Here is a 26,328-nt window from a genome sequence, read left to right on the forward strand (position 1 = left end):
TAATAAGGATCAAACTAGTTACCCATGAAAAAAATCTACATTTCTTCAAGTCACATTCTTACTCAGTTTTAGTGTACTGGTAATTATAAATCAACTTTTTGATACATCAGAATGGAGTTTATTTTCTTACCTATAATTGTCATTGGATTTAAAGTTAGCCTACTTTAGCACATTGTTCCTGATGCAGTGCCCATTGAAGGGGATAAGGAAAAGCCCTATTATTACATGGAAAAAAACGTACCATATTCTATTGAGTTCAAAGTTAAAACCCACGCTATATTGTCATCTCCACATTCAAAATCATAGTGTATTAAGACTTTTTCCACAGCCAACATCCTTGAGGTTGACATCTTCTTGTGACTGAGTAGATAGCAGCAAGAAATTCAATTACAGCAAGCTGGCTCTGTCATTGCACCTGTCTGCTTGCGCAGGAAATGATTTGTAAATTGGGCTTTATCTTTCCCATCCCATAAATCTCCTGTCCATAATTGACACTTGTCACCATAGATGAATAGTGGGAGAAAGGAAACAGAAAGTAAATGAGTAGCCCACCCGGGAAAATGATGTCTTGTTGCCTTTGGGAGTCATTTACAAACAGCAGTACCTACGGGCCAGAGTTTTTATCCACAAGCAGGTGGCAAACATTTTGCAAGTGAAAAATACAATGCTTGGGCTGACTCACAATGCAGAAAAGAACAAAGGAACGATAATTACTATATAACATTTTTCCAGAGCACATAAGCATGTCTTGCAAGGAAATGGAAGCTTTTCTTTACTGTCTGTGATGCTCACTTATTGCTGCTGCACGTTTGTAAGTATCAGGTTGGTGTCTGACCTGTCAAAATGTATTCATGAAGCAAGCATTTCGGCTGTCTTGGGAGTTGATATTGTCACTTGTTACACAAATCAACATCAGTTCAAAGTTGTTTGATACCCGTGTCGACAGATTGGTTCAAAAAAGACTTAAGAATGATGATGTTTTCTTCCAAATGTCAAAGAAAGAAACAAGGGATTTTATAAAGATGATCTTGGGAGCAAGCACTAACCATAAATGTATGACAGATAAACCTTCATATGTGATTTTCCTGAATGGCTTATTTAATTTTACATTTCTTTCTGAAGCTTATTTCATATCATTAAATGCTCAGATTGTAAAACAAAAGGAAAAGTATTTCAGAATTTCTTAGTAATCTGTTGATTCTAAAATACCTTGAGTGTTCTACAAAATCATCCTTAAATTATCGCCAAAATGTTGATTAAAAATGTAACCACAAATGTAAATAAATCTAAATGATAACAAATCAAATATTTTATAAATTAAATTGTGAATAACAAAAATCACTACTTATACACCATGTATGGCTTTGCATAGTGTTTTCTACATATTAACTGATTTTTTATAATTCTTAGGTGTATATAATTTTATCAATATTTCAAAAAATCTTCAACTTCTTGTTAGGAAAAAAATTATCATTTCTTTTGGATTCTGAAAGATCCAGGATCATGTCTTTCACCTATATGATATACAAATATATTCTGGCTTAAAAGAATAACATCTTCATCACTTTCTTTGCTCCCACAGATCAGCACAAATATAAAATATTATATCTCCTCTGAAATAAAAGCAAAAGATTAGAAATGGAGCGATGGCAAGAACATAGATTTAATGTGAATACCTCTCCACTATTTACTCCTATCACCTGTGGTTCAAAGGGCTCTTTGCCTGTCTACCTAATCTTTAAAGATGTCATAAGCATTCTGTTATTTCTATGCTACAAAATGAAAGTTTGTCTGAGGAAGTCAAGTTGCTTCTCTGTAGGTTATTGTTAGTATAAAGCAAACAATTAATTTATGCTTACTTTAGTATGCAGGGCTTGTAAACACAGTGGGGACTTTCTGGGATATTGATCTAAAGCAATAGGTATTTATAGTGTAACACAGTGGTACTTCATAAGTCTTTATCAGGCTCAACTTTGTCATTTGGCGACTTAACCGAAGAACAAAGAAAAACCTTTCAACAAGAGTAAAAGTGCTGCATTTTACCTGCTTTTTCTTAAATGAGCAGTTTTCCTGTAAAAAGTGTATCTGCTATTGTTCCTCTAGTGAGCGCATCAGTCTGGACACAGATGTTTAAAATACTAAGGTAACATCAACAGTACCAGGCAACCTGGCAAATAGAGATGTGGCTATTGTTGGCATTTTGTTTTAAAGCTTCTTTAAGTAGATACATCCCTTGTCCAAATGTCAAAAACTCTTTCATTTCATTCCACAAACATATGCGAAGCGCCTGCTTTGTGTTTGCTTCTGTCCAGTGTCTGGGAATGTAACCAGTAACAAATACGGTCCCTACCCCAGTGGAGCTCATAGTCTGTAAGGGAGGGAGGCATGTAGACGGGTAATTGCCCTGGCTGAAGTATATACCATGTACGGAGAAGCTGAGCCTTCAGCTGTCTTGAAGTTGTGGGCAGAGTTTGCCAGCAGGCTAGGAGAAGGGTTTCCATGTGAAAGAAATCCAGCAGCCGTAAATACAGAGTCATGAAATAGCATGAACTGTTAAACAAGAGAGAGACTTCCCTGCTAAAGAAACTTCAAGGCATTTTTGCAATCCTGGCAGATAAATATGAGAAGGAAATGACAGCTAAGTGATGCTGGAAAAGTAAACAGAGGCCAACCACGACAGACCTCGTATGTTGTGCTCATACTATGACAGCTACCATTTATTCTATACTTAGTTTGCTAGGCACTTCCTACCTTCTCTCATTTAATGCTTTCAGTAACTCCTTAAAACTTGATATTATTCCTTTGGAGTCATGAGAAAACTGAGGCACAATGAAAGGAAATAATATGTCCAAAGTCACATATTTGCTTAAAGTACCCAGCCTACTGATTGTTCATTGGGGGTTATTAAAAACAATTAGAAGAATCAAAATAACATCAGAATGTGTTAAAAGGTTATAATAGCCGTTATAAGGGAGTGTTGAGGCCACACTTTCAAATAATTTAAATAATAACAAATCAGTGTATTAGCAAAGAAAATTCCCTATTATCAGAAAATATTGATTTATAATTAATATCCAAAGTTGAACATATAATCATTTATGTAGTAAATATTATCCTTACATTAGAATTTGTTTGCATGGATGTTTTCACATTTTGTAGAGCATTTACCAAGGCATGTTTTTTTAACACACATAATAAAAAGAAATAAAATAGAAAAAATAATTGAATAAGTTAGTATTTCTCTACACCTGAGTATAGGATATCCCTGTGGATCTAAAGTAATATATTCAAGGTTTCAAATATATTGTATTTAGAATATTTATGTTAAATTATAAAATGCCAGTTTGCATTAGCAGAAAATAATGTAAATGAACTGCATAGAAGTGTTTCCTGATGTACTGTTTTGTAAGGTCAATTTGGCATGTTTATTTCTTCTTTATGTCTTTTTAAATAATACTAACATTTATTGAAAGATTGCTAATTGCTTAACATTGTGTACATGATTCACATTCATTATCTTTTTAAATCTCTTCAACACTCTTATTTCAATTTTGCAGATGAAAAACTGTGTGGTTTAGAGCAGTTTAGCAACTTGAGCAAGATGATACAACTCATCAGTGGGAGAGCTGGGATCCGATATTTTCTGTATGACTTCAAAGCTTGTGAATTTTGGGGATAGACATCTTTATCAATATACTTTCTTTTCACTTACTATAATTACCCATATAAACGTGCAGAACACTGCCCAATCGTGTTTTGTGATGGTGGTGAATTTCAAGCACAAAAAGTCAAATTTAAAATAATTTGAAAATACTCTTCCTTCTAACTCAGGGGCATACTGAAATTTCATTCAGTGTGTGTGTGTGTGTGTGTGTGTGTGTGTGTGTGTGTGTGTGTTCTCAGTGGCCATGTCCTTTTGCAACTTACCTAAGGAATAATGTACAATTTTTCCAATGTATTCAAGAACAAATGGTTCTTTTTCCTAGAACACATAGCCTGGCAATCTGGCACCAGAAAATTATTCTTTGTTTGTTATCTAGTAGTGAAATATTAACCTATTCTTCAACTTATATCAAATATTTTATTTAGCTGTATGATTAGATGCTTAATAATAATTCTTTTTTGTCTTTGACAAAAAAAAAAAACACCAAAACCCCAAACCATAAAAACATGATTCACATTCATTATTAGAACCCTGTTAAATTCAAATATTCGTATTTTAGAATACTGTAGAAGGAACCTTCCATTCAAAATAAATTCTTAATAAACACAAACCATATAGAATCTGCCTTTCATTTTTCATTGACATGTAACACAAAATATGTTACACAATTGCTTTTGTTTGCCATCCAGGATAATTTATGGCAGAAATAAGTGATGTGTTCAGAAATACGATGGAGTTTTCCAGAGAAGTGTACCATTGGACAAATTTTATTAGGGGACAAAAGAGAAAATATACTCATTTTAAAGAGCAATTAAGCATGTGTTGGTCAGTGAATTGCATATATTAAGTGAACATCAGCAAGGTAATTCTTGCAACATGGACAATTGGAATGCATATCAATGTCGGATTCATTGCCTGCAGTTGTGCTTTTCGTTTTGGTCTGTTTTATGATGATGAAGAATCAGATTTGTATTAACCAGAAAGAAGAACTATCTTACATGAATTATCCATGCAGGCTCCTAGTCATAAGATACCAGGCCACTGGAAATCCTGAAGAGCCTTGCTCTGGCACTGAGTCAGGAAAGGTGGTTATGTGAATGCGTAATGGAAGGTGCTTGTAACCCTGCATTGCAAAATGTACTGTTGAGCCTTGGTGCTAGTTTGTGGATAGTTCATTGATTTAAGGCAAAAGGAGATCTAATATTTCACAATACTTTTCTGTAATTGCCACATTTAGAAATCAGTAGCCAAAAATTCACCAAAATATGTTGGTCATAAAGTGTTTTTAACTACAATATGAAAAATATGTATGTGAATATCATTATATATATTATACAATTTATGCACATGTATATATGACATATGACTTTAAGTTTAGATACTGTAAATGAAGAATTATAGCATTTTCCCACATGAAAAATTAGAATAAATATTAAGAAGTATGGGATTTACAGATACATACCACTATATATAAAATAGATAAACAAAAAGGTCCTACTGTATAGCACAGGGAACTATACTCAATACCTTGTAATGGCCTCTAATAAAAAATAATATGAAAAGGAATATATTTATATACACAAATGAATCACTGTGCTGTATACCAGAAATTAACACATTGTACATCGACTGTACTTCAATAAAAAAGTAACTCCTCTCCCCAAAAAAGATATATTTTATATATGTATGTAAAGTGTACATCAATTTGGATAAAAATAGTTTATTCTTTTATAATTTGTGAACATTTTGATTTTTCATCCCAAACAGTTTTAAGGCCAAGAGAATAGATATTAAATAAAATCCTTCATCATAATGACCACTTAAATAAAAATTCAGGAAACAGAAACTAATATTTTCATGGGCTTTGTTCTGTTAACAAATATATTACATATAGCCAATGACTTTATATGTCCTATGTATGATTTTATATATCTCCAAAATTCTGTGCAGACACACAGAACAAGATATAATGAGAGAACTTGGTCACGTTTGGGATCTTTTAAATAAAATGAAATAACTCCTCAGAAGACTGTAAGCAAAATTATGCTGGCTATCAGTTTAAAAACTCTTTGAATTAATAGTTTGAATTAATTGGTATCAAAATTTATTTTACTGATATACTGAAAATTACCAAAAATTAATTACTGACTTTTAAGTTACCCTAACATAGATTGGTATCACTGATTTGTTTCTTTCTTTTTTATCCTTTGGTATTTTGTGACGTTTCTCCCTTATGGAATTACAATATACATTGTAAGCAGTAGTCAAAAAAAATAAAGTCTGATCTTAAGGTATACATACAACTTTGTATAGTTCTACAAGGTATTGTCACACTTTAAGAGAATGAGTAACCTAGGACTAAAAAAACAAAAACAAAAACAAAATTTGCTTCCTAGAGGAAAGTTTTAGATAATTGAAAGTTGTAATTTATTCATTAAACTAGAAGTTAATATGTACCTAAAGGCTGAGAATTGTGATAAACAGTGGGGACATTTTAGTTGTCAAAACCAAACATGTCCCCACAACCTTATGGAGCATACAGGCTAGTGGGGGAATCAGACATTCATCAAATAATCAGACACATGTCAGTGTCCAGCTCTAAAGTGTTGTAAAGGGAAAATTTCTAATTCTATGAGAACACATAATAAGTTGGGTTGTATCCGGTCAGAGAAATTGGGAAAGTTACTCTAAGAGGAACAGTCAGAATGATGTTTCCTCTCAGTGTGAACAGGAGCTTGTCACAGCTGAGGAACAAAACGAATACAGAACACACAGAGTGAGGGGAGATTTATAAATGGTGAGGCTGGAAAGGTCGATGGAGGTCACACAGTACATCATGTTAAAGCATTTGGTCCTTATTCTAAAAGTCATGGAAAGCCAATTTTTACCAGCTTTCGTTAGATATAAGTTGCATACCATAAAGTCCACTAATTTCAAGTGTATAATTCAATGATTTCTGGTAAATTTAAACAGTTGTGTAATCATCACCACAATAAAATATTAAAGCATTACCATTATCCTAGTAAGAGCCGTCCTGCCCATTTACAGTTACTCTCCATTCCTACCCCTAGACCTGGCCAACTTCTCATTTTTGTCTCTATAGATTGTCTTTCTAAACATTTTATATAAATAGAATCATACAATGTGGGTCTTATGCATCTGACATCTTTCCATTAGCATAATGGTTTTTGAAGTTCATTCATATTGTACCATATAGAAGTCCATTCATTTTCATGGATTAGTACTGTTTCCTTGTATAGATTCCACTTTATTTGTTTACCAGTTGATGGATCTTTAGGTTTTTTTCCACTTTTTGGCTATGTGAGTAATATTGCTACAGATGTAGGTCCACAAAGACTTAAATGTGAACATTTTCATTTCTCCAGGGTAGACAACTAAGAGTGGAATTACTGAATCATGTCGTAACTTTATTTCTAAATCTTGAAAAAAATCGCTGAACTACTTTTCCAGAGTGGCTGCTCTATTTTACATTTCCACCAACAATGTATGAGAGTTCTAGTTTTTCCTAATCCTTGTCAACATTTGTTACTATCTGTCTTGTTGATTGTAGCCATTCTAGTTGGTATCGAGTAGTATTTTCATGTGGTTTTAATTTGCATTTCCTTAATGATTAATGAAAATGAGCATCTCTTTATGCAACCTGGAGGAAATTTGACTTTTGGTTGAGGAGAAGGGACTTGTAAAGGAAGCAAAAGAATTAGCCAGACAGAGAGAGAAAAACTGGAAGAATGTGTCATGGAAGCCAAGGAGAAAATGTTAGTGATATTAACGCTCTTGAAAATCCTAGCAAGATGAGGATTGTGAAAAAGTACTTCACTGTGGTTAGATTGAAGGCATTGGTAACTTATTCAGCCAACCGGATAGAATGAGGTGGACTGAAGCCAGGCTGGAGAAGGATGGTGTGTGAATGGGATTTGAAGAAATGGAGAAAATGAATCTAGGTGACTTTTTTGGGCATATTTGGCTGTAAAGGGAAGAAGAGAAATTCCCTGGCAGATGGAAAGGGATGTAGGCTTGATAAATAATTTTATTTTCATGGGAGAAATCTGTAAAAATCATGTAAAATCTATTAGGCAGAATCCAATGGAAAGAAAGAGATTGGTTATATAGGAGAGAAAGGGTAATTTGTATGTAATAAATTTATCCATTTACCTAGCTTATACTAAGTGGCTAAAATATGCATAGTGGTGTGTTCCTTGCTAGTACTGTCAGTTTGAGACTCTCAGTTTCACACGGGAATTTCTCAAGTGTAAAATGGCTAAATGAAATAATGTCATTGAAAGGTGTTCTTATAAAAAGTTCTTTGTTAGTTATGTTATTCATGCTGTCTAGTAAATGGCTTCTCTCAAGGAAAATCTATTTAAATCCCCCAATATGACCTTTTCAGACCTGACCACTGTACTGCACATGTTTTCTACAATTATCTGGTCCTACAGGAAAAAGTCTTACCTGAAATAACTCCCCGATGCAGCCAAAGACGGGGGAAAAAAAAATTCTCACCTCAGTCTTAAACTTGCCACATAAGGATTTAGTGTTACCATAAATCTCTCTCTAAAGTCCTAGTTTACACAATCTTGCTTTTTACCCATGATCTGGTGCCTTCACTTATCAATCTGAGTCACTTTCCGTGATATTTTCTGTTCTATATTCTATATATATTCCGAAGAAAAGTTCATTGAGGAGGTTGAAAAGGTGGGAATCAAGTTTAGCGAATGATCTCCCTTTCCCGTACTATTGGGAAGATGCGGGTGGCGGACACGGATGGTTTCCTCCCTATTATCAAGCTCTTTCTTATTGATTATCATTATTTTTAGGGTAGCAGTACACCCAGCTTAAATTTTAGAAATCCATTTCCAGCCTGGGGAGTAAGAGGAAACTAAAGGCTGCCAGAGCTTGCTGGGAAAGTTGGCTTCCCTTATTTAGCTCCTGAGCATTCCCGGCTGCCTTTCCATCGCGTGCCTGTGACTTGGAGAGTCGTGGCAGCAACAGCAGCGCATGGCAACCAGGAGGGAAAGGCCAGAAGGATCTTTAGCCCTTTGAGCCACTGAACAAAATGTAGCAACTGCCTGTCTGTGACATGTATTCTTTTCTCCTATGAGGAAAAAAAAAAAAACAAAAAGAAACCTTAAACCACTGTTTATTTGGATTTTCTTACTTGCTACCAAACTCTCACTTACGGGTTGGCCAACTTTTTTCTGAAGAGGATCAGATAATAAAAATTTCCTGCTTTACAAGCCATATTTCTCTGCTATAATTCCTCACTTCTGATATTTTAGCACAAATATCACCCATAACCCATATGTAAACAGATGGATGCAACTGTGTTCCAGTGAAACTTTATTGACAAAAACAGGTAACTAGCCTGGCCCATGGCCATTTTATCTAACTGATAAAAGGTGAACCAGGGGATGCTGTTGTCCTTATATTTATGTTCTAGTTGGTTACTGAGATGGACTATTTCCTGGTGGCTGGTGACTACTTAGGAATAAAGTCAAAACTCCATATTTAGCAGATGAGGGCAGGGGCAGAAGCCAAGTAAATACTGATCAGTTTTTGTCTCTGGCTAAGAGACATCAGACTTTTGGGAGGATTCTGGAAGATTTTAATTCCTGTATTGAAGCACCTGTATTCAACAGTAATAACAAACATATTTTATTCATCGTACTGGGTTTTCTGTAGTGCTAGTATTAAAGCAGAATTGTTTTTAAATTGTTTTCTATACAAATGTACAATATTTTAACAACATCCTGGGTCAGAGTGTGTTTGTTGGCTAACCCAGCAATCTAAATGCTAGTTATGATACTGATTCTATGGGAAATAAGTCCAAATTACAAACAACTGAACTACAAATTAAGTCTTGGGTTGGGTATTAATTGACTATTTTAAGAAACTACCATTCACTTTCTCTTGGTAATAAAATATTTAGTAAGTTAACGCCACATTGCACCATTGGTTTTGTACAGGTTTAAGAAATTTAATGCAGTTTTCGTTTATACCTAACTTCCTAGGCAGCAGCAACAACTTTAAAATACTAGCTGAATATTTAATTGCATTGAGCCAGTTGAAATGTATTTAGCAGACTCCATTAAACTAAGTACTTAGTTTGTAGTAGGTTCTTGAAATAAAGTAATAAATCTTGACTGGTGTTGAGAAGTTATTATTAAGCAATATGAATCTCTTAAGTTTATGCACTTTGGAGATGAAATATATTCAGAGTACTTGGAGCAATTGGGATGAGAACATTTTTTAATTGCACATTTTAAATGAGGTAATTTTAGTGAGTTCTGAGATACTTTAGGTTTCTTTTTTTTCCTGCTACTCCTCCTCCGTCTCTTCCTCCTCTTCCTGGTCCTTGTTCAGTTCTTCTTCCTCCTTTCTTCTTTTCCTTCTTGAATAATTAAGTTTATAATTCAATGGAGAATTAAAATCAAATTAATTGTGAGGAGCACTAGACTGATGATTTCTGGAAAAGGTGTAAAAAAAAATAACAAAATCTCTAAAGAGGAACATTATCTGCAAAAAAAAAGTAATATTGCTTGATTATATTTAAGAAAATAGGTTGTTTTGGATACATATGTTTTAGGTCTGGAAAAAATACAGTCAAAAACAGTCCATACCAGAGTAAAAGATAGAAAGAGAAGGAATAGAATAAAAAGAAACCATAAAGTGGAAAAGCATGAGGTTGATAGCAGCCAGAGTATAATGAAATTGGTCCTTCTCTTCAGCCATTATCAAGAGCTTGAGATGAAGAAAAGAATAGTGTAACATGGAACTGTCACTTACTTTTGCTGTATTATGTTTTGTATTGTATGACTTTAAACACATGTGTATCTCTTTATAAACAGATACTCTCTCAATCATATATCATGTAAAAAAGTGGCTTTCAAAAATTTTTAAATGCATTTACTAAAAGTAATTCACAGATGTACATTGCATACCTGTACTTTGGTATATTCATACATAAGCACTCACTCACACATATGAAACTAACAGTTTAGGAAACCATATCACTATATGCACTGAACTCAATTTTTATTGTTTTACTCATCTTTTGAAAATTTTGATTAGAATACATTATACTCATTTTATGATAATGAGAAATGGTGGTGTATTGGAAAGACATTTGGGGGTTAAAAATGCAGTGTAGTCACATGGTAAGCACACAGTTGGCATTCAGTAACATAAGTTTTATTCTAATAGAAAAATATGCCTTATCCTGAATGTGTATTATTAATGCACTGCTTTAAGGCAAATCTCATGTCTCCTCTTTCTTTTATATTTTTCCTATTGACAATGTTCCTGTTAATAAACAACCTTATGTTATTTAAATACATGTCATACCACTTCTGAAAAGTAAACTAAACCTTTGGATTTCCAGAATGTTATTATAATATATAGAACAATATTTTAAACATTGTGTGGATATTTTAGAAGAGGAACTAATGAGCTTACTTAGCCACATAATTAATTGTATATGTTAATATTAGTGTGTATTATTGCATAATTTAAGAATTATTCATGTTTCATGATATATATAATGTGTATAAATTAAAAGAATTTAAATGAGGGATTACATTCATGAACAGAATTATAAGGAAATATAGTTACAGTATATCAAATAAAAATATTTTAAGCAGTCTGTGTTTAATATAAATTAATAAAAAGAATATTCATTCTGTAAAGAATGTAAATAGATGGCTGAGAAATTATATTTAAAGCTATCCATAACATAAGGATTTGGACTAAATTAACATTTCAAAAATTGTCAACTGGCGTTACAATATTTTTGTGACTGAAATGCAGCATGATTCTCTATTTATAATAAAATATGTCCCAAGGTCAAAGAAAATGTACACAACTGGAAAGGTTATTCTGATGACATGTAAAGGAGGTTTTAAAAATGTTTGAAAACACACTAACAAATGTGTATATACATACGTATATAATTTATTCTGTTTAAGAGTTTATTTAAATAATTTTTTAAAAGTCTGGTTATGGGCTGTAGCTATTCCATACATCCTGATAAATCATTTCTATAAATAGTCCATCATTAAAGTGAGGCGATAGTCATGCAGTTGACCTTATAAATAAGACAGCCTTCAGCTCTGGATTCAGGGAAGGTTAGAAAGGGAGTTAAATTAAATTACTTGATAGACCACATGTGAAAGTATTTTTTAAAAACCAATCAAAATATTAGTTTCCCCATCACCCAAAATAGAAGAGGTTGCTTCATCTATATTTTTCTCTCACTATGAAATATTTTTTAAGAGAATGTGTGTTGTCAGTCCTCTTTCCAGTTTGGTAGTTGTTTTAATTTTTACAATGATTTGTTCCTTCTAAATGTCTTAACCTTAATGTCTTTCTGTTTAGCTGGTATATATAAAATAGATAGTATAAATTATGGAAATTGGTCATTTCTAAATTATTGAAATTCTGTAAAACCTGTCAATATTTAAAAACCTAACATTTGCCAGCATTATAGACAGCCCTGGAATCCCACCTTGAAATGAAAATTTATTTTCCTGTCAGCACTTCAGAGGAATTATTCTCAAACCTAGCTGTACATCAGCTTCATCTGAGGACCATTTGGAAAATAATGATGCCTGAATCTGATCTCAGATTCAGAGCATTCTGGAATGAGTCCTGGGCATCAGTAAGTCTAATACAGGCAAAGTTAAGTATAGGATAGTAACGCATGATGAATACACAGATGTATATTTCTTACCATGTCACAGGAATGGTTTTAAGCATTTAACATGTATTTATATATTAATTTCCAGAACAATTCTATTTATGAAGTATGCACTCTGATTATAGCTATTTTAAAGCTGAGAAAACTGAGACTCAAAAAGTTCAGTTCCTTGTTCGAGACTGTGCAATTTTCAAATAAGCCCTGGAACCCAGGTGCAGACCCATGAGCTAGTCTTCACTCTTTCACTCCTTCACTCTACTGCTTCTCCAACTTTTCTGCCTTCAAGGAACATCAGAATAGTTAAGGAGATAAATGACTATGAAATGATTACGCATTACATTGTGTACTGTCAACAGTGGAAGTAGGATTTTAGAAAAAAAATTCTGTATTAACTGAAACAAAGGAAGAATGATTCAGTGAGTTGTAACTTATTTGTGGAGGTCACTAGAGAGAAAATCACAGGGCCAGTCTTGAACCTGTTTCTGTTGTTATTTAGCTGATAAAAAGTTATCTCATGCAGATTATAGACAAGATGCCAACATTCGTGATAAGTCGTTTAAATACATAGTTATACCAAACACTGAATTACAAATAATTTTTTTACAACAGTGAAAGTTTTTGTGTGTTTTGCTCATCACTGCCTTCCAAGAATTTGCTAGCACTTGGTTCGTACCCCATTTGTGCTCTAATATTTAGTTGTGCATTCAACTTGTACATATTCACATTCTAACTTGGTTGTTTTCTAACATTAAAATCTCCTTGAAGGTGGGAACTGTGGCCTCATCATCTTTGCAGTCTGTACAATACTTTGTTTATACTATAATCAGTCATGAAAAATTATATGTTGACTTTAAAAATGAATGAAACTCTCATCAGAAATCAATAAAAAGGGAGAGCGCATAGCTCAGTGGTAGAGTGCATGGCCAGCATACACGAGGGCCTGGGTTCAATCCCCAGCACCTCCATTAAATAAATAGATGGATAAATCGAATCCCATCCAAAAAAGATAAAAGTAAACAAAAATTTTAAAAAAGAAATCAATAAAAATATCATTATGGTGATCTTCTGGACATTTTAGTGTAACAGTGAAGGATACTTCAGACTAATGCTAAAATAAGACATTGCTACTCAAAATGCTAGGATGTGACCAGATGAGTAGCTTGCACCAGAAAGAAAATCATCAAGGAGCCTGTAAAGAAAAAGAAATGTTTCTTTCAAGAACTGCTAAGAAAAAAACGTCAGGTGAGGCAGAACAAAAATGTGCTGACACAGATGTACCTCTGACACAAGTTCCTCATCTCCTCATAGGCCAATGCTTGCAGCTGCACTTTGAGAGGCCAGTCTGCACTTTGAGTAGCACTGTCTAAAATATTTTGAGTAATAATAACTTTATTTGGTCCTCATTTCCTTTTATAAAGCCATGACTCTGAATGACTTTTAACCACGGTCACATTTTACCTGTTCAGTCCATATAACCTCACTCATCTCTTTTCACCTGCAGGCTCTAAACCACTCTGAACTATTTTATTCTCCTTAGAGGATTCATATGGAAATACCAGTTTGCCTGCAATTTCATTGCAGCATAATTTATCAGAGAAAGAGATGGGAGAGGACCAGACTTATTTATAAGCACCTGGTCAACTTTATCAATAATACATCCACAGAATGGAATTCAACACAGCTGATTAAAGAGTAATGCAGATCTATTTATGTGGAATGATACAAGTTGTAAAATACAGCACGAATGAAAACCATCAAGATTTTGAACTATACAATTAGAATAATATCATGCCTGTTTTAAGAAAAAATGCATATATCTGGACTATTTCTGGGAGGATATCAAAGCAACTGCAAAGAGCAGTTGCTTTAAGGAGGGCTAACTTTGTGACATGGGAACCAGGTTTGGAAAAAGTCTCACTTTTCACTATATTCTCATTTGTACTTGTTGAATTTTGTTGCATATACATACATGTGCCATTTAAAAAAAAAAAACTAATTTAAAAATTCTCTGCTCAGCTTGGCCTCTACCGGTAGGTTCTAGGACCTCTTGAGCAGATTCCCAAGGGTCTTTTCATCATTAGGGCACATCATGGATTCTCAGCGAATGTTCAGTGCATAAATGACAGTCCAGCTTTCCTCCTTCTAGTGTCTGCTCTCCGTAAGTGCCAGCAGCTAGAATTATTGCAGTGTAGTTAAAAAAAAAACTGGGAATTAGAACTGAAAAACAGGATTGAATCCAAAATCTGCCCCTTTCTGAGTGGATGCTACTTAATTTCTGTGATCTTCAGCTTCTCCACCAATAAAATAGAACAACAGTACTTACTTTCACAGGTTGTAGGAGGGCAGAAAGGAGATGATATATATTGCAAACTGTAAGTTTCTATAAGAATACCATAATGCCTTGCATAGAATAAATGCCAAACAGGTATTTGTTGACTAGCTCTGAACTAGAAAAAAGTATTAACTGTTGATTGGAAAAATAGGTAACATGTATGACTCAGTATCAAGGGCCCCTTAACCTTGCTGAATTGTCGTATTAGGATATCATTTAGTTATTCCTTTTTAGGTAGGACCGTTGTGAATAGTGCAGCCAGCTCTGGGAATCTGCCTAATTTATAACTACAGTTTATAATATTTTATTTTATTTACATTGGTAGTTACAATTTCCTTGTAATTCTATGGAAATACAAAAGCACCAGGAGTTACAAATTTACCCCGTCATCAATTAACATTTTAGTCAGTATTTAAGCAGAGATGAGTAGGAGTCCCAATATGTGTTTGGGACCAACGGCCACAGCAGATTCCTCTGTAACCCGCATCTCTTTTCCCTTAAAGCATTTTACATAGAGACTATCCAGAAAGTGCCAACTCTTATAGTAATTAATTAAACATCCAAACAATTGGTTACTAATCATCTGATGATGACAGAGAAAACTTTATTTTCAGAAAGATGTACTAGTCGATCATTTTTAGAAAGGTGTTGTGACTGTTGCTTTAAAGAACAAGGCCATTGTTAGTGGATCAAATAGTGTGGAGTAGTGACTTTTGTTGTTCCTGTTATAAGTATATTGACTTTACTCACATGTGTACCTGTCTGGCACCCCACTCAGGATACTGTCTTTTTCCTGCTTTTTCAGTTCAACGTCATGTTCATTTTTTGCAGAACTTTCATATCTTGTTTTTTAGCTCTAATGATAGTTGCCTTTTCAGTAATTTTTCTTAAATATATTTAGAAATCCATTCTGTGATATTTCTTATGTGTTTTAGTGTGTATTTTACATTTTGAATAAAACATCATCATCCTCACTGGTATATTAAATAGATAGCAATGCAAATAGCATAACTGAATTTTGAAAAAGATCAATTCATTTCCCACTGCTTTTTTTCAGCTACTTATTATAGATTGAGATTTATGTTTGTTTTAGTCACAAATCTCTCCAACCAACAATAATTTGACAGATACCTGTTGCAAATGGATTGCTCATAATTGCTGCAGACTCAATTGTCCTTAATCCCTGTGATTTATTTTTTAGATAATATTTTATATTTATTTCTCATGATATTTTTACTGACCATTTTTTTTCGCACCCTGGATATTGAAGTTTTGTGAAATCATGTTAGAATTTTTTTACATATTCCTACATACTCTACAAATTGAATTGATATGTTACATGCTACTCCACTGGATATGTATAGTTTTGGTCTAATGTTTTATTATTAAAATAAATTTATATGTTTTTATATGTTTGGCCTATAGTGCAAAAATGAAGTACCTGTGGGGGAGAGTAATAAAGCTCAAAGTCGTGAATTATAAAATGCTAAACTCCTAATAATACAATCTTATTATTTCAAAGGATTGCTAAAAATGAACTCCATACTGTACAGCAACAAAGTGTCCAATGAGACTATTATTCTATTACTGTCAGATCTGCATTTTGACTGTGTTCTAAAGATTTCTCCATTTTCACTTTTTGTATCTACCTAATGGAAATCCAACAAATGTCAATAGATGTGACAACTTGAAATGTGTGGTAAAAGATCATTTCATACTCGTGGACCCATCCTACCTCATTGTATTGTTTAGAAATACAGATACTGTTTTTCTACTCACCATTCTTTGTTGAAATGCAGTGAGAGCTTTAACTGTTGTGAAAATAATGACTAGTATAAATAAATTACTTTTTAAATCCAAAATCAAACCCATGAGCTTCACTGAAGTTCTACCACCAAAAAAAAAAAGTTTCTTCCAAATGTATAATGGAGAATTCTTTTCAATAAGACATTGTTTTGAGTTCTAATCAAGATCAAAATTCCTAGATTCCATGTTATTTCAACATAAATTTTGACATATCACATTATTACAAGCTATCCTATCACCTTTTTTCCATAGACTATTAAAATTTCAGTATGTCTCTTTTTCCTCTATTACATGTATTAGTTTTCTATTGCTGCCATAAATAATAACCAGACAAACTTCAAAACCACACTCATTTGTTGTCTCCCAGTTCTCCGGGTCAGAAGTCTGGGCCCAGCGGGGCTCAGCTGGAGCTACTGCCAGCCTCATGGGCTGAAATCAGGTTGTCAGATGGGCTGGGCTCTTATCCGGAGACTCTGAGGAAGATCCGCTTCCAATCTCCGTGATGTTGTTGGCAGAATTCTAGGACTTGTGCTTGTAGAACTGAGGTCTCCATTTCTCTGCCTCTGTCACCCAGGGCATGTCTTTGCTCCTTACAGGCTCTGCCCCCGCATCTTACGTTTCCCATGTGGCCCCTCAAGCAATGGCAGGTTGACTCTCTCATGCTTCAAATCTCTCTGTCTTCTCCTCTCACAACATCTGTTAACCCTGGTGGGAGAAACCTCTCTGCTTATAAGGGCTGGTAGGACTGGATTGGACTCACTGGCAAAAGTCCAAGATAATATCTTTATTGTAAGGTCCATAACCTTAGTTACATCTACAGTGTCCCTTTTGCCTTGTAATGTTTGCAGATTCACACATTCCAGAGATTAGAGTATGGACTTTGATGAGCCAATTCGCTTACTATATTATGTTTTAAAATTGTCTTTTCCAGACTTCGTGCTAGGAAATTTTCCCATACAGATAGGTAAGGTTAACATTTTAGGGGGTGGAAATGGAGACTTTATGAGTACATTCCACCTTGTAATTTAAATGAATCATGTAGAGCTGCATTTTAATTAGAAATTGATTAAGACCAAAGATCATGCATGAATGCTTGAAGCTCAAAAATCTGTAAAATGTTGATTGGTTCAGGTCTGTACATAACCCACCTTTCCTACTGGTTATTTTTAAATTCAAAGCCTGATACTAACAATCCCAGCCCACAAATTTACCTTGCGGCCCGTTATTAGACTTTTACTTTCCTGTTACATCATCTTTATCAACTTTGTTGTTATGCTGTTGAGATTTACCGCTCTGAACCACAGAAACCATTTTCTGTATTTCCTAAGATCATCTTTCACTGTCATTTGTAGAGACTCAGGATATGTCCCCAATATGAAATCTTTCAGGGCAAAAAGTGCCATCTGTTTCTTCAGTTGAAATTAGTTTTTAGATCTGAATATTTATAGAAAGTTATGTGAGAAAATAATCTGTTAATTATTTGTTAGAAAGCCTACTACAAATTCATTCTTAAAAGCACCTCTCAAGGAATTTGTTTTCTTACGTTTTCTAGCGCAGGTAGTTTATTACTGGTGGTTGCTATTTGTTAGCTTCACATCAATTCCAATTACAAAATATTTTATTTCACTTTGATAATTGTGAAAATTACAATTTAGATGTCATAATGTCCTATTAGTTCTTAAGTATGTGTATGATTTAGTTGTATACATATTCTTTTCAAAAAGAACTTCAGATTGTAGCTAATTGAATATTTTGATGTAAAAGAATACTCTTAGTGAAATTGTTACAGTGTGATTAATTTAGTAGATCGGATATTTTAACCATAGAAATCTATATGTTTTACGATTAGAGTATCTTACGCTGCTTCAATTTTACTTTTATATATAAATTTATCTGAAAATAATGACTTAAATCTGACTAGCGTAGAGATGTTTTTCTTAATAAACTGTATATCCTGTGAGTTGTATATTCTTAAAGACAGATGTTGAAACTCACGGCAAAATATTATCAATTTTTCTGTACCAAGACGTTGTATTTGAAGGACACAAGACATAAAGTAGGGAAAGATTTTTTCTATCATGCAATTTATTCTCAAGGGCTGTGTGCTTGTACTTCTGTCTCTGACTCTTTTAAATGTGTAACTTGATACAGTATCAGCAAAGGATAAGTAAAAAAAAAAAAGGAAACATACAAGAAATCGGGAGTATAGTTACTCACCGATATGGCTCCTTGTACAAAAGAGGAAAAGTGCATTGTAAGATATTGCACTGTTAGTGCCATCATGTGGGTTTCAATATACTACATATTTCAAATGTGTTTTTAGGCATCTTTTCCCCTCAACCCCCAATTACCATCATTTTGTTAGTAAAAAGTTCTTTTCCAGAATGATATATAATGAATATAATATTAGTGTGCAACTTGCAGAAGTCGTCTCATTCTATGCTTAGTTTCTGCTACATCTCAGAAACTAAATGAGGTACGTTATACCCCAAATCTCCTCCATGCCTTGGAGAATTCAGTGTCTCTTGCCTCCCTCACCTTACTATTTAGGGATAGAAACTCAGCAAGATGTCTTATAGTTTGACTTACACTGAAAGTCAGGTTAAGTTCTATGTGTTATTTAAAGGAGACCTAGAGATTGGCACCTACAAGCCCTCTGTCCTCTGTCTGTCTAGTCTATTTCCAAGTGGCACGTGCTGTGCCATGAAGTCCAATCAGAGACCCAGCAGCCTTATGGAGTGATTTATGTATTGACTACTGCAGTATCCTCACCTGTGCTGCATTCTGTTTTTCACTAAAGTTAAAATGCAGATTTTATGAATGGCTTTAAGTAAATTAGACTATTAGAGATGATTGGCTAAGTAGAATTTCATCTCATCACTTAATAGGGTTTGCATTTCTCAAGGCTAAGGCTTGTTGAGCCATACAGTCGGCTGAGATGCTGAGCATGTTCCGGGTGGAGAGACAAATCACTTTAGAAACAAGTTCTTCACTGCATATATTCAGGTTTTAAAAGTCGTGGCAAAAATAAGATTTCTTATTAAAAATTGGCTTCATTGGAAACATACCAGAAACGCGTTTAGTCTGTAAACACAGTCTGCTGAGCCCTTCAGCTGCAACCCCCTAAAGGGAAAGTTGTTTCACTTAATCTGCCCTAGTTCTGCTTTTGTTAGTAATCTGAGAGGAAACGGGAGTCATGCATCTTCCACGTCCTTCCGTCAAAATCACCAAGCCAGAAAGCATGGCTTTTTCTAGACACTGATAGAAAAAAATATTAAGAAGTAGAAGAAACAAAATAAAGCCAAAGGGATAAACATCAGAAGCTTGCTTAAACAGCTTTGGCCCCATATAATTGCTTTTCTGTCAGCAGGATTATTAACAATTTTGGACATCTGAAAATTAAATTAACAGCCTGAAAATATTTTACAGAATGAGATAGAGCATGATACATGAAACATAATGACCCCACTGAAATTCAGCCAAGCCAGTGCAGCTACTCGTTTCGACAGAGAAGACAACTAGTTAATCATCACTGAGCAAATTAGACAGAGCCAATTAGTTTGCCACATTCCACAGTCTTAGCTACCAAAAATGAGTATATGCCACTAATTAGAGTGAAGAACTCTAAGCACAGTGTTATCTGTATAGAAAGAGAAAGCAAAATTGTAGCTTGAATTGCTTCTATCAAAGCTTGGAACCTAGGTTACGTAGGTATAAATTACACGTGCAAGCGTCTGTATGCGTATGGATGTGTGTTTGCGCATATATTTAAGTAGCAGAAGCCTTAGCATTTTCTTGCGTCTTGACCTAATGAAGTATAAAAATTTTTTCAAGGTTAATTAGAATTCCTTGGGAATGCACGCACGCATGCACACACACACACACGTGAAACATAAAAACATTTTTTTTAAGTGTGATTCCTTTCATTGAAGATGAAGTAGCCATTTCCTATACATTTTCTGGCACAGTATTAAATTATTTTTATTCCTTTGGAAAAGTGTATTGCCGTTGCATGTGAAATAAATATTTGGACTTAGTTTATCACTGGAAATTAATCTGAAATCATATTTTGTAGCCTTAATTAGCATTCATTTGCTTAATTGTCATTCTCAGCCCCATCATTTCCATTTTTCACTAACTTGAACAATGCTATCTTCTGCTGTTTGCACTTTAATTTAAATTTCTATTAAGGTTTATGAACAGTAATAAGGTCCTGTTTGAATATTCATTAGCTTCTGAATTGTGAGCTATGAAAAGGTGCTTTCTTTTACCTTAATGAAACTGGCACAGCATGGGACTGATCAGTTGTGACATTTGATTTGAGGCATCCAGTGAATTTTCTCATTGTTTATTGACACATCTTGTCCAAACAGCTCCCTCGCAAGTGAGCGGAGTAATGAAGGAGAGAGTGCTGCAGCGGAGTGTGGAGCTTTCCTGGCAGGAGCCGGAGCATCCCAATGGAGTCATCACCGAATATGAAATCAAGTATTACGAGAAAGTAAGTGCTAAGAACAGCTGAAATGTACAATGATGTTCCGTGGGTCTCGTGTCATCCTACTGCACTGTCGACCAAAGTTGGTCATTATATCAACTATTTGGAGCGACTTCAAAATTTATAGTTCATTTTAGCCATTTTTAATAACCATCTCCCTGAATCTCTAGTTCATTATTATAATGAAAGTTTCTCTGTATTACATTTTCGTGTTACACAAATGAAAATATTCCACTTGTAGTATGTTTATGTATTCAGTGTTTGATGTCCTAATAATGAGATGTAGGATGTTTAGTACCACAGAAACCACACAGCCCAATGTGTCTTTGAAAATGTTTCTTTTAAGATGTCTGTTTAAGCCTTTGACGATTTATTTTCTTTATGTGGTTTCAGTGAGAGTGATGGTGGCCTCAAATAACTTAGTAATTTGAAAAAAATAAGAATATTTTCTGTAATAAAGATGGAGTATTCTCTAAACTTCAGAATCAGATGATTATATTTCACTCCTTTAAAGTCCTCCTGAAATTTATTTCACACACGTTGTACTCATTATGTCTACCCCTTCATTACACAGCTCTCTCTGTGAAAAAATAGCATGGCTGAAACTCCAGTGCCACCCCTTAAATCCCCTGTAATGTTAAGTTTTAGTAAATAGTAGTATATCTCAGTGTATGAGTGTATTTATTTCTGACCCATCTACAGAAATACAGACAGACAGCCACACTTTGTTCACAAATTATTATCCAGGCTCCACCTCACAGAAAGACCTGATTCGAGGTTTGAAACATAGAAACTATTTATAGTAGTAGCAATAATAATAATAAGTGTTACTATTATTGACTTAATTAGCTGAAGTGCTATAATATACATAACCATTTTAGCCATTTAGACAAAATTTCAAAACAGAAACCTAAAGCTTTAGGAAAACTTGATGCTGAATTGACTTGATTGAATAATTTAAACGTATAAAATGCATTGACAGTAGATCCATTTTTTTTTCTCTTTGAAAGAAAAACAGATAGTTTAAGATTAGTTTTAGTGTTCAGAGTAACTTTACAGTATTTTTGCTTATTATTTCCATTATGAATTCATAACTTCCATGGCCAAAGTTACATTTAAATACCTAATTTTTGTACCAGAAAATGCATTTCTTGTCTCATCAAGGGTGTTTCTGAGGAAATCCTTGTTTTTAGTGTTGGGTTTTTTTATATCTGTTTTCCAGTGAACTCTGATAGTTATAGTCCCTCCTGAAATTTCATCAGATTTCAAAAGAGAGGAAATATATTTTAAAAATATAAGTGAGGTGGTAAATGAAAGTAAAGTTTCTCACAGTGCAACACAATATTTTGCATATCCTTACTCTGGAACAAATTTGTTCCAATAGTTACTTTCCTAAACTGAATATATGTATGTATATGCATGACTGGGACATTGTGCTATACACCAAAATTGACACATCGTAATTGACTGTACTTCAATAAAAATAGTTACTTTCCTATTTTGTATGACAAAAACAGGATGTTTCCACATTCACTGAACTTACAAATTACAAAATAGTATTACAAATAATACTATTGCATTATTTGCATGTGTTATGTTATCCGGATCTATCTATACCATGTCATCTAATATCAGTTATGCTTAGTTCATTTATTTGAGATAAATATGTATTTATAATATCAACTATCACTTTCATAAATGATTATAATGAAGACACCTAGAAATCAACTTCACTCAATCTAGTTTAGTATACATTTATTTACACTTTTGCAAATATCATTCTGAAGTTAAATCAAATGACCAGATGGATATTTTCAGATTCCACTGAATAGTTTTATTACCAGACATGGTTGATCACAGGTATTTATTATAGAACAAGTAAGAACCTGTCTAAAATTGTATATTTTAATGAGTAGTTTTTATAACTTTTCATTAAAAGCACATTAGTATCATATCAATTAAGCTTTACATTTTTATTCATTTGAATATAGTTTAGATGGAGTGTTTAATATTCTGGAATTTTATATTATTTTATTCTTAAGCTTATCATATATAATATGATAAATACATTTTAAAACTGCAAATCCTCAGTTCTCATATCTGAAAAATGGAGAAATTGAACTGAGATGATTAAAATATTGTCAAATCATAAATTATATAATACTTTAACTTTTCTATTTAAGACTTTAACTTTTATACTGATAGTTTTAATTTAAAATATTCCATTAAATGCTACTTTGTAAAAGTCTTATTCTGCGAGAAATGAAATTTTTAATGAAAACAATTGATGTGGCACTATGCTGGTAGTGCTCACTACATTTCTTGATTTACTAGCCTTCTTCATTTTTAGCATATGGCTTTTTGCTTGCTGAATAACATTCAGGAACAAAATAAAGAGAACTATATTATGACATGAAGACCTCTACTAAACTAGAGATTTTACAAGTGTACCCATGTATTAGTCAAAAGGACGTTTGATTATATTTATGGTTAAATAGTTCTTGCCTCGGTGCCCTCTGCCAACAAAGTAAAAGTACAAAACATCATAAATGTTTTAACAAAATTATTTCTCTTTGAAATTTATAGAACAAAGGCATGTGTTCACATTTACATCTTATATTATCTTAGAAACCACTCAGTGTTACAATATTCCACAGGGTACAATATAGCCTTTATAAAAACAATGCAGCAAATTGAAATAAATTGCAAGAATTGGCTGTCAAACTGCCTGGTTGCAATCACAATTAAATATTCCCTGTATATATTGTTCCTAGGATCAAAGGGAACGGACCTACTCGACGTTAAAAACCAAGTCTACTTCAGCCTCCATTAATAACCTGAAGCCAGGAACAGTGTATGTTTTCCAGATTCGGGCTTTTACTGCTGCTGGCTATGGAAATTACAGTCCCAGACTTGATGTTGCTACACTAGAGGAAGCTACAGGTAAAATGTTTGAAGGTAATTACCATCTTTGGTTTGGATTCTTAATCTCTATAACTCTGGCATATTTTTTCAATATCAGGGAGGATGGTTTAGTTCAAGATCATTTTTTCATTTAAAGGTGAATGTATATGCATATGTATGTACTTTGTAAAGGTCATTCAGAATAATAATTTAAAACTTGCTACTTTGTTTTGCATTGTTAGACCTTTGTGACTAAAATTAGTTTCTTGAATACAATCTGGATTTATTTTAAGAAAACGAAGTCAGAAACAGAAGCAGGACTTTTTCAATTGTGTATTGATGCAGCCTGTTTTTGTAGACCCCCAAACGATCATGCTCTAGTTGTCAGTCAAAGCTGCCCCTTCACAGAAACCCCCAGATGAAGCCACATGTACCCCAGGGTGGGCCAGAGAAAGACGGTTTGCAATGATCCATATTAATTCAAGCTGTTTCCCTTTTATTTCAAATTTTATTTATTCTTTCAAAACTTGCCATTCAGGAAGAAGATCTCAGAACTTGTATTTATTTTTATCATCTTTTTTTCATTTTTATGAACTATTTCAAGCATACTAAATGATATGTTTAAGTATATGTGAAATGTTAAGAATAAATAAATGAGCATCTCTGTGTCTACCACCCAGCTTAAAAATAGAACATCACCAATATCTTTAATCCCCTTTATCAGTTTGTTTATGTTTTCTAATGCAACATAGGAACATAACAAAAATACATGTGTCTTTAGTGTATCACAAATAAGCAGACGTATCTCAGGATGCATGTCCCAGTTTACTGTCAGAGTGCAAGTTTAGAACAGCTTGAGTACCACTGCTGGTTCTTTGTCAGCTAGGCTGAAGCCTCAGGGTGTGTTTCTGTATTTTGAAAGTTTTTGATTTTTCTTGATGCCACTCAGGCACAAGTTTTACCAGCTTCTACTTCCTTCCCACAAAATTCTAAAACAAAAATAACTAAAAATATTATTTTATTTTCTCTCCTCTATTTTTAATAGAAGTTTTTAAATAAATTAAATCAATACAGTTTTGATCAAAGGGTTATTTTGACTTTGGGAGAATATTTTTCTAAATCTTTTGAAAGATTAATTATAAATTCCTTTGCATTAGCTAATGTTTATCAAGTTTGCTACCAGTCATCTTTTTTTCACAATATTTTGTTATATTTTTAAATTAAGCAGTAACTCTCAAAACCTCAAATCATGAAACATATGTTGAAATAAATTTGAAATATAAATCACTTATGCAGAATTATAGACACAAAAGCCATCGATTGCAAAAAATTTCATGTAATTTGGGATGATAAACAATGTCATTGTTCTTTATTACCTTTTAAAAAGCTTTTTAAGATTGAAAATGAGACTATCTAAGTTCAGTTGCTCCCAAAATATTACAGCATTGTACATTAATATTTCAATATTTAAACATTTGAGTGATCCTCTGTTAAATGTGTTCCAGTTTTTCACTTAGACTGATTTCTTAATATTTACTTTGTAATTTCTAATGTAATAAAACTGTTCAAATGATGTTTTTTTACTATTCTAATGAATAGTCTAAACTTAAAGAAACATTCATCAGTTATCTCACATTTACCCAAACATTCTTTATCAGTTAAACCTTTAGGTTTGAAAACTTCCAAAAATGAATCTGTGCATGTTCCTGACTTCGTAAATTAAGAATATTGGGCCAAACTATTTATTGAGTGCTGAGATTCATAGATATTATTTTAATTATTTAAAAATGAACTCAAAGAGATTAAGATGAAGTAGTAGATCCTGAACGATCACATGAAATGAATGCTAAAATGGATTTTTGCATTAGAAAGGATTTGGTGATTTTTATCATCAGAGTATTCCCTCCACTGGAATGTAAAGTTGATGAAAGGACAATCCATATCTCCTTTTCTTACTTTAGTCTTATCAGTGTTTAATATTAGTGCTTGATGCATAGAAGACACTCAGTAGTGAGTAAGGAATGAACACCTCCCAGTAACCAGCATAAAACAGGTGATCAGCATCAGTCAGAGCTGGTAGACACAGTCCTGATTTCGCACTTCAGCTCTGCCACATCTGGTTGTGGGACTTTGGATGAGCGACTTCTCTGTGCCCAAGCTGCTAGGGTAGCAGTACCCAACCCTCAGGGTATTCTGAGGATTAAATAATGTACACCAAGTGCTGACTACGGTGTCTAGCACACAGGCATTCTTGAATGTCAGCTTTTATTATTCAGTACTGCCATTCTCAAGCATTTTGGTCTCAGGAATCCTTACAGGCTATAAAAAAATACTGAGGATCCCCAAATAGATTTTGATTATTTGGGTTATATTTATTGATATTCACCACCTTAGAAGTTAAAACTGAGAAATTTTAA

At 33.6% G+C, this 26,328-nt stretch overlaps 1 protein-coding gene across 6 annotated transcripts in view; it reads left to right on the top strand.

The window, feature by feature from the left end:
- The window catches only part of EPHA7 (EPH receptor A7), a 164,221-nt gene that overhangs the window by 110,656 nt on the left and 27,237 nt on the right, over positions 1-26,328 (top strand). For 4 of the 6 annotated variants that reach the window (XM_064486842.1, XM_064486843.1, XM_064486846.1 and 1 more), the window contains exons 6-7: positions 20,889-21,013; positions 23,782-23,965. In XM_064486842.1, the coding sequence (XP_064342912.1) occupies positions 20,889-21,013; positions 23,782-23,965 (309 nt within the window). The remainder of the gene's footprint in view (positions 1-20,888; positions 21,014-23,781; positions 23,966-26,328) is intronic. The other 2 variants (XM_064486844.1, XM_064486845.1) reach the window with 1 other exon arrangement.

Source organism: Camelus dromedarius, chromosome 6 (genome assembly GCF_036321535.1).
Source record: "Camelus dromedarius isolate mCamDro1 chromosome 6, mCamDro1.pat, whole genome shotgun sequence".
Classification (NCBI taxonomy): domain Eukaryota; kingdom Metazoa; phylum Chordata; class Mammalia; order Artiodactyla; family Camelidae; genus Camelus; species Camelus dromedarius.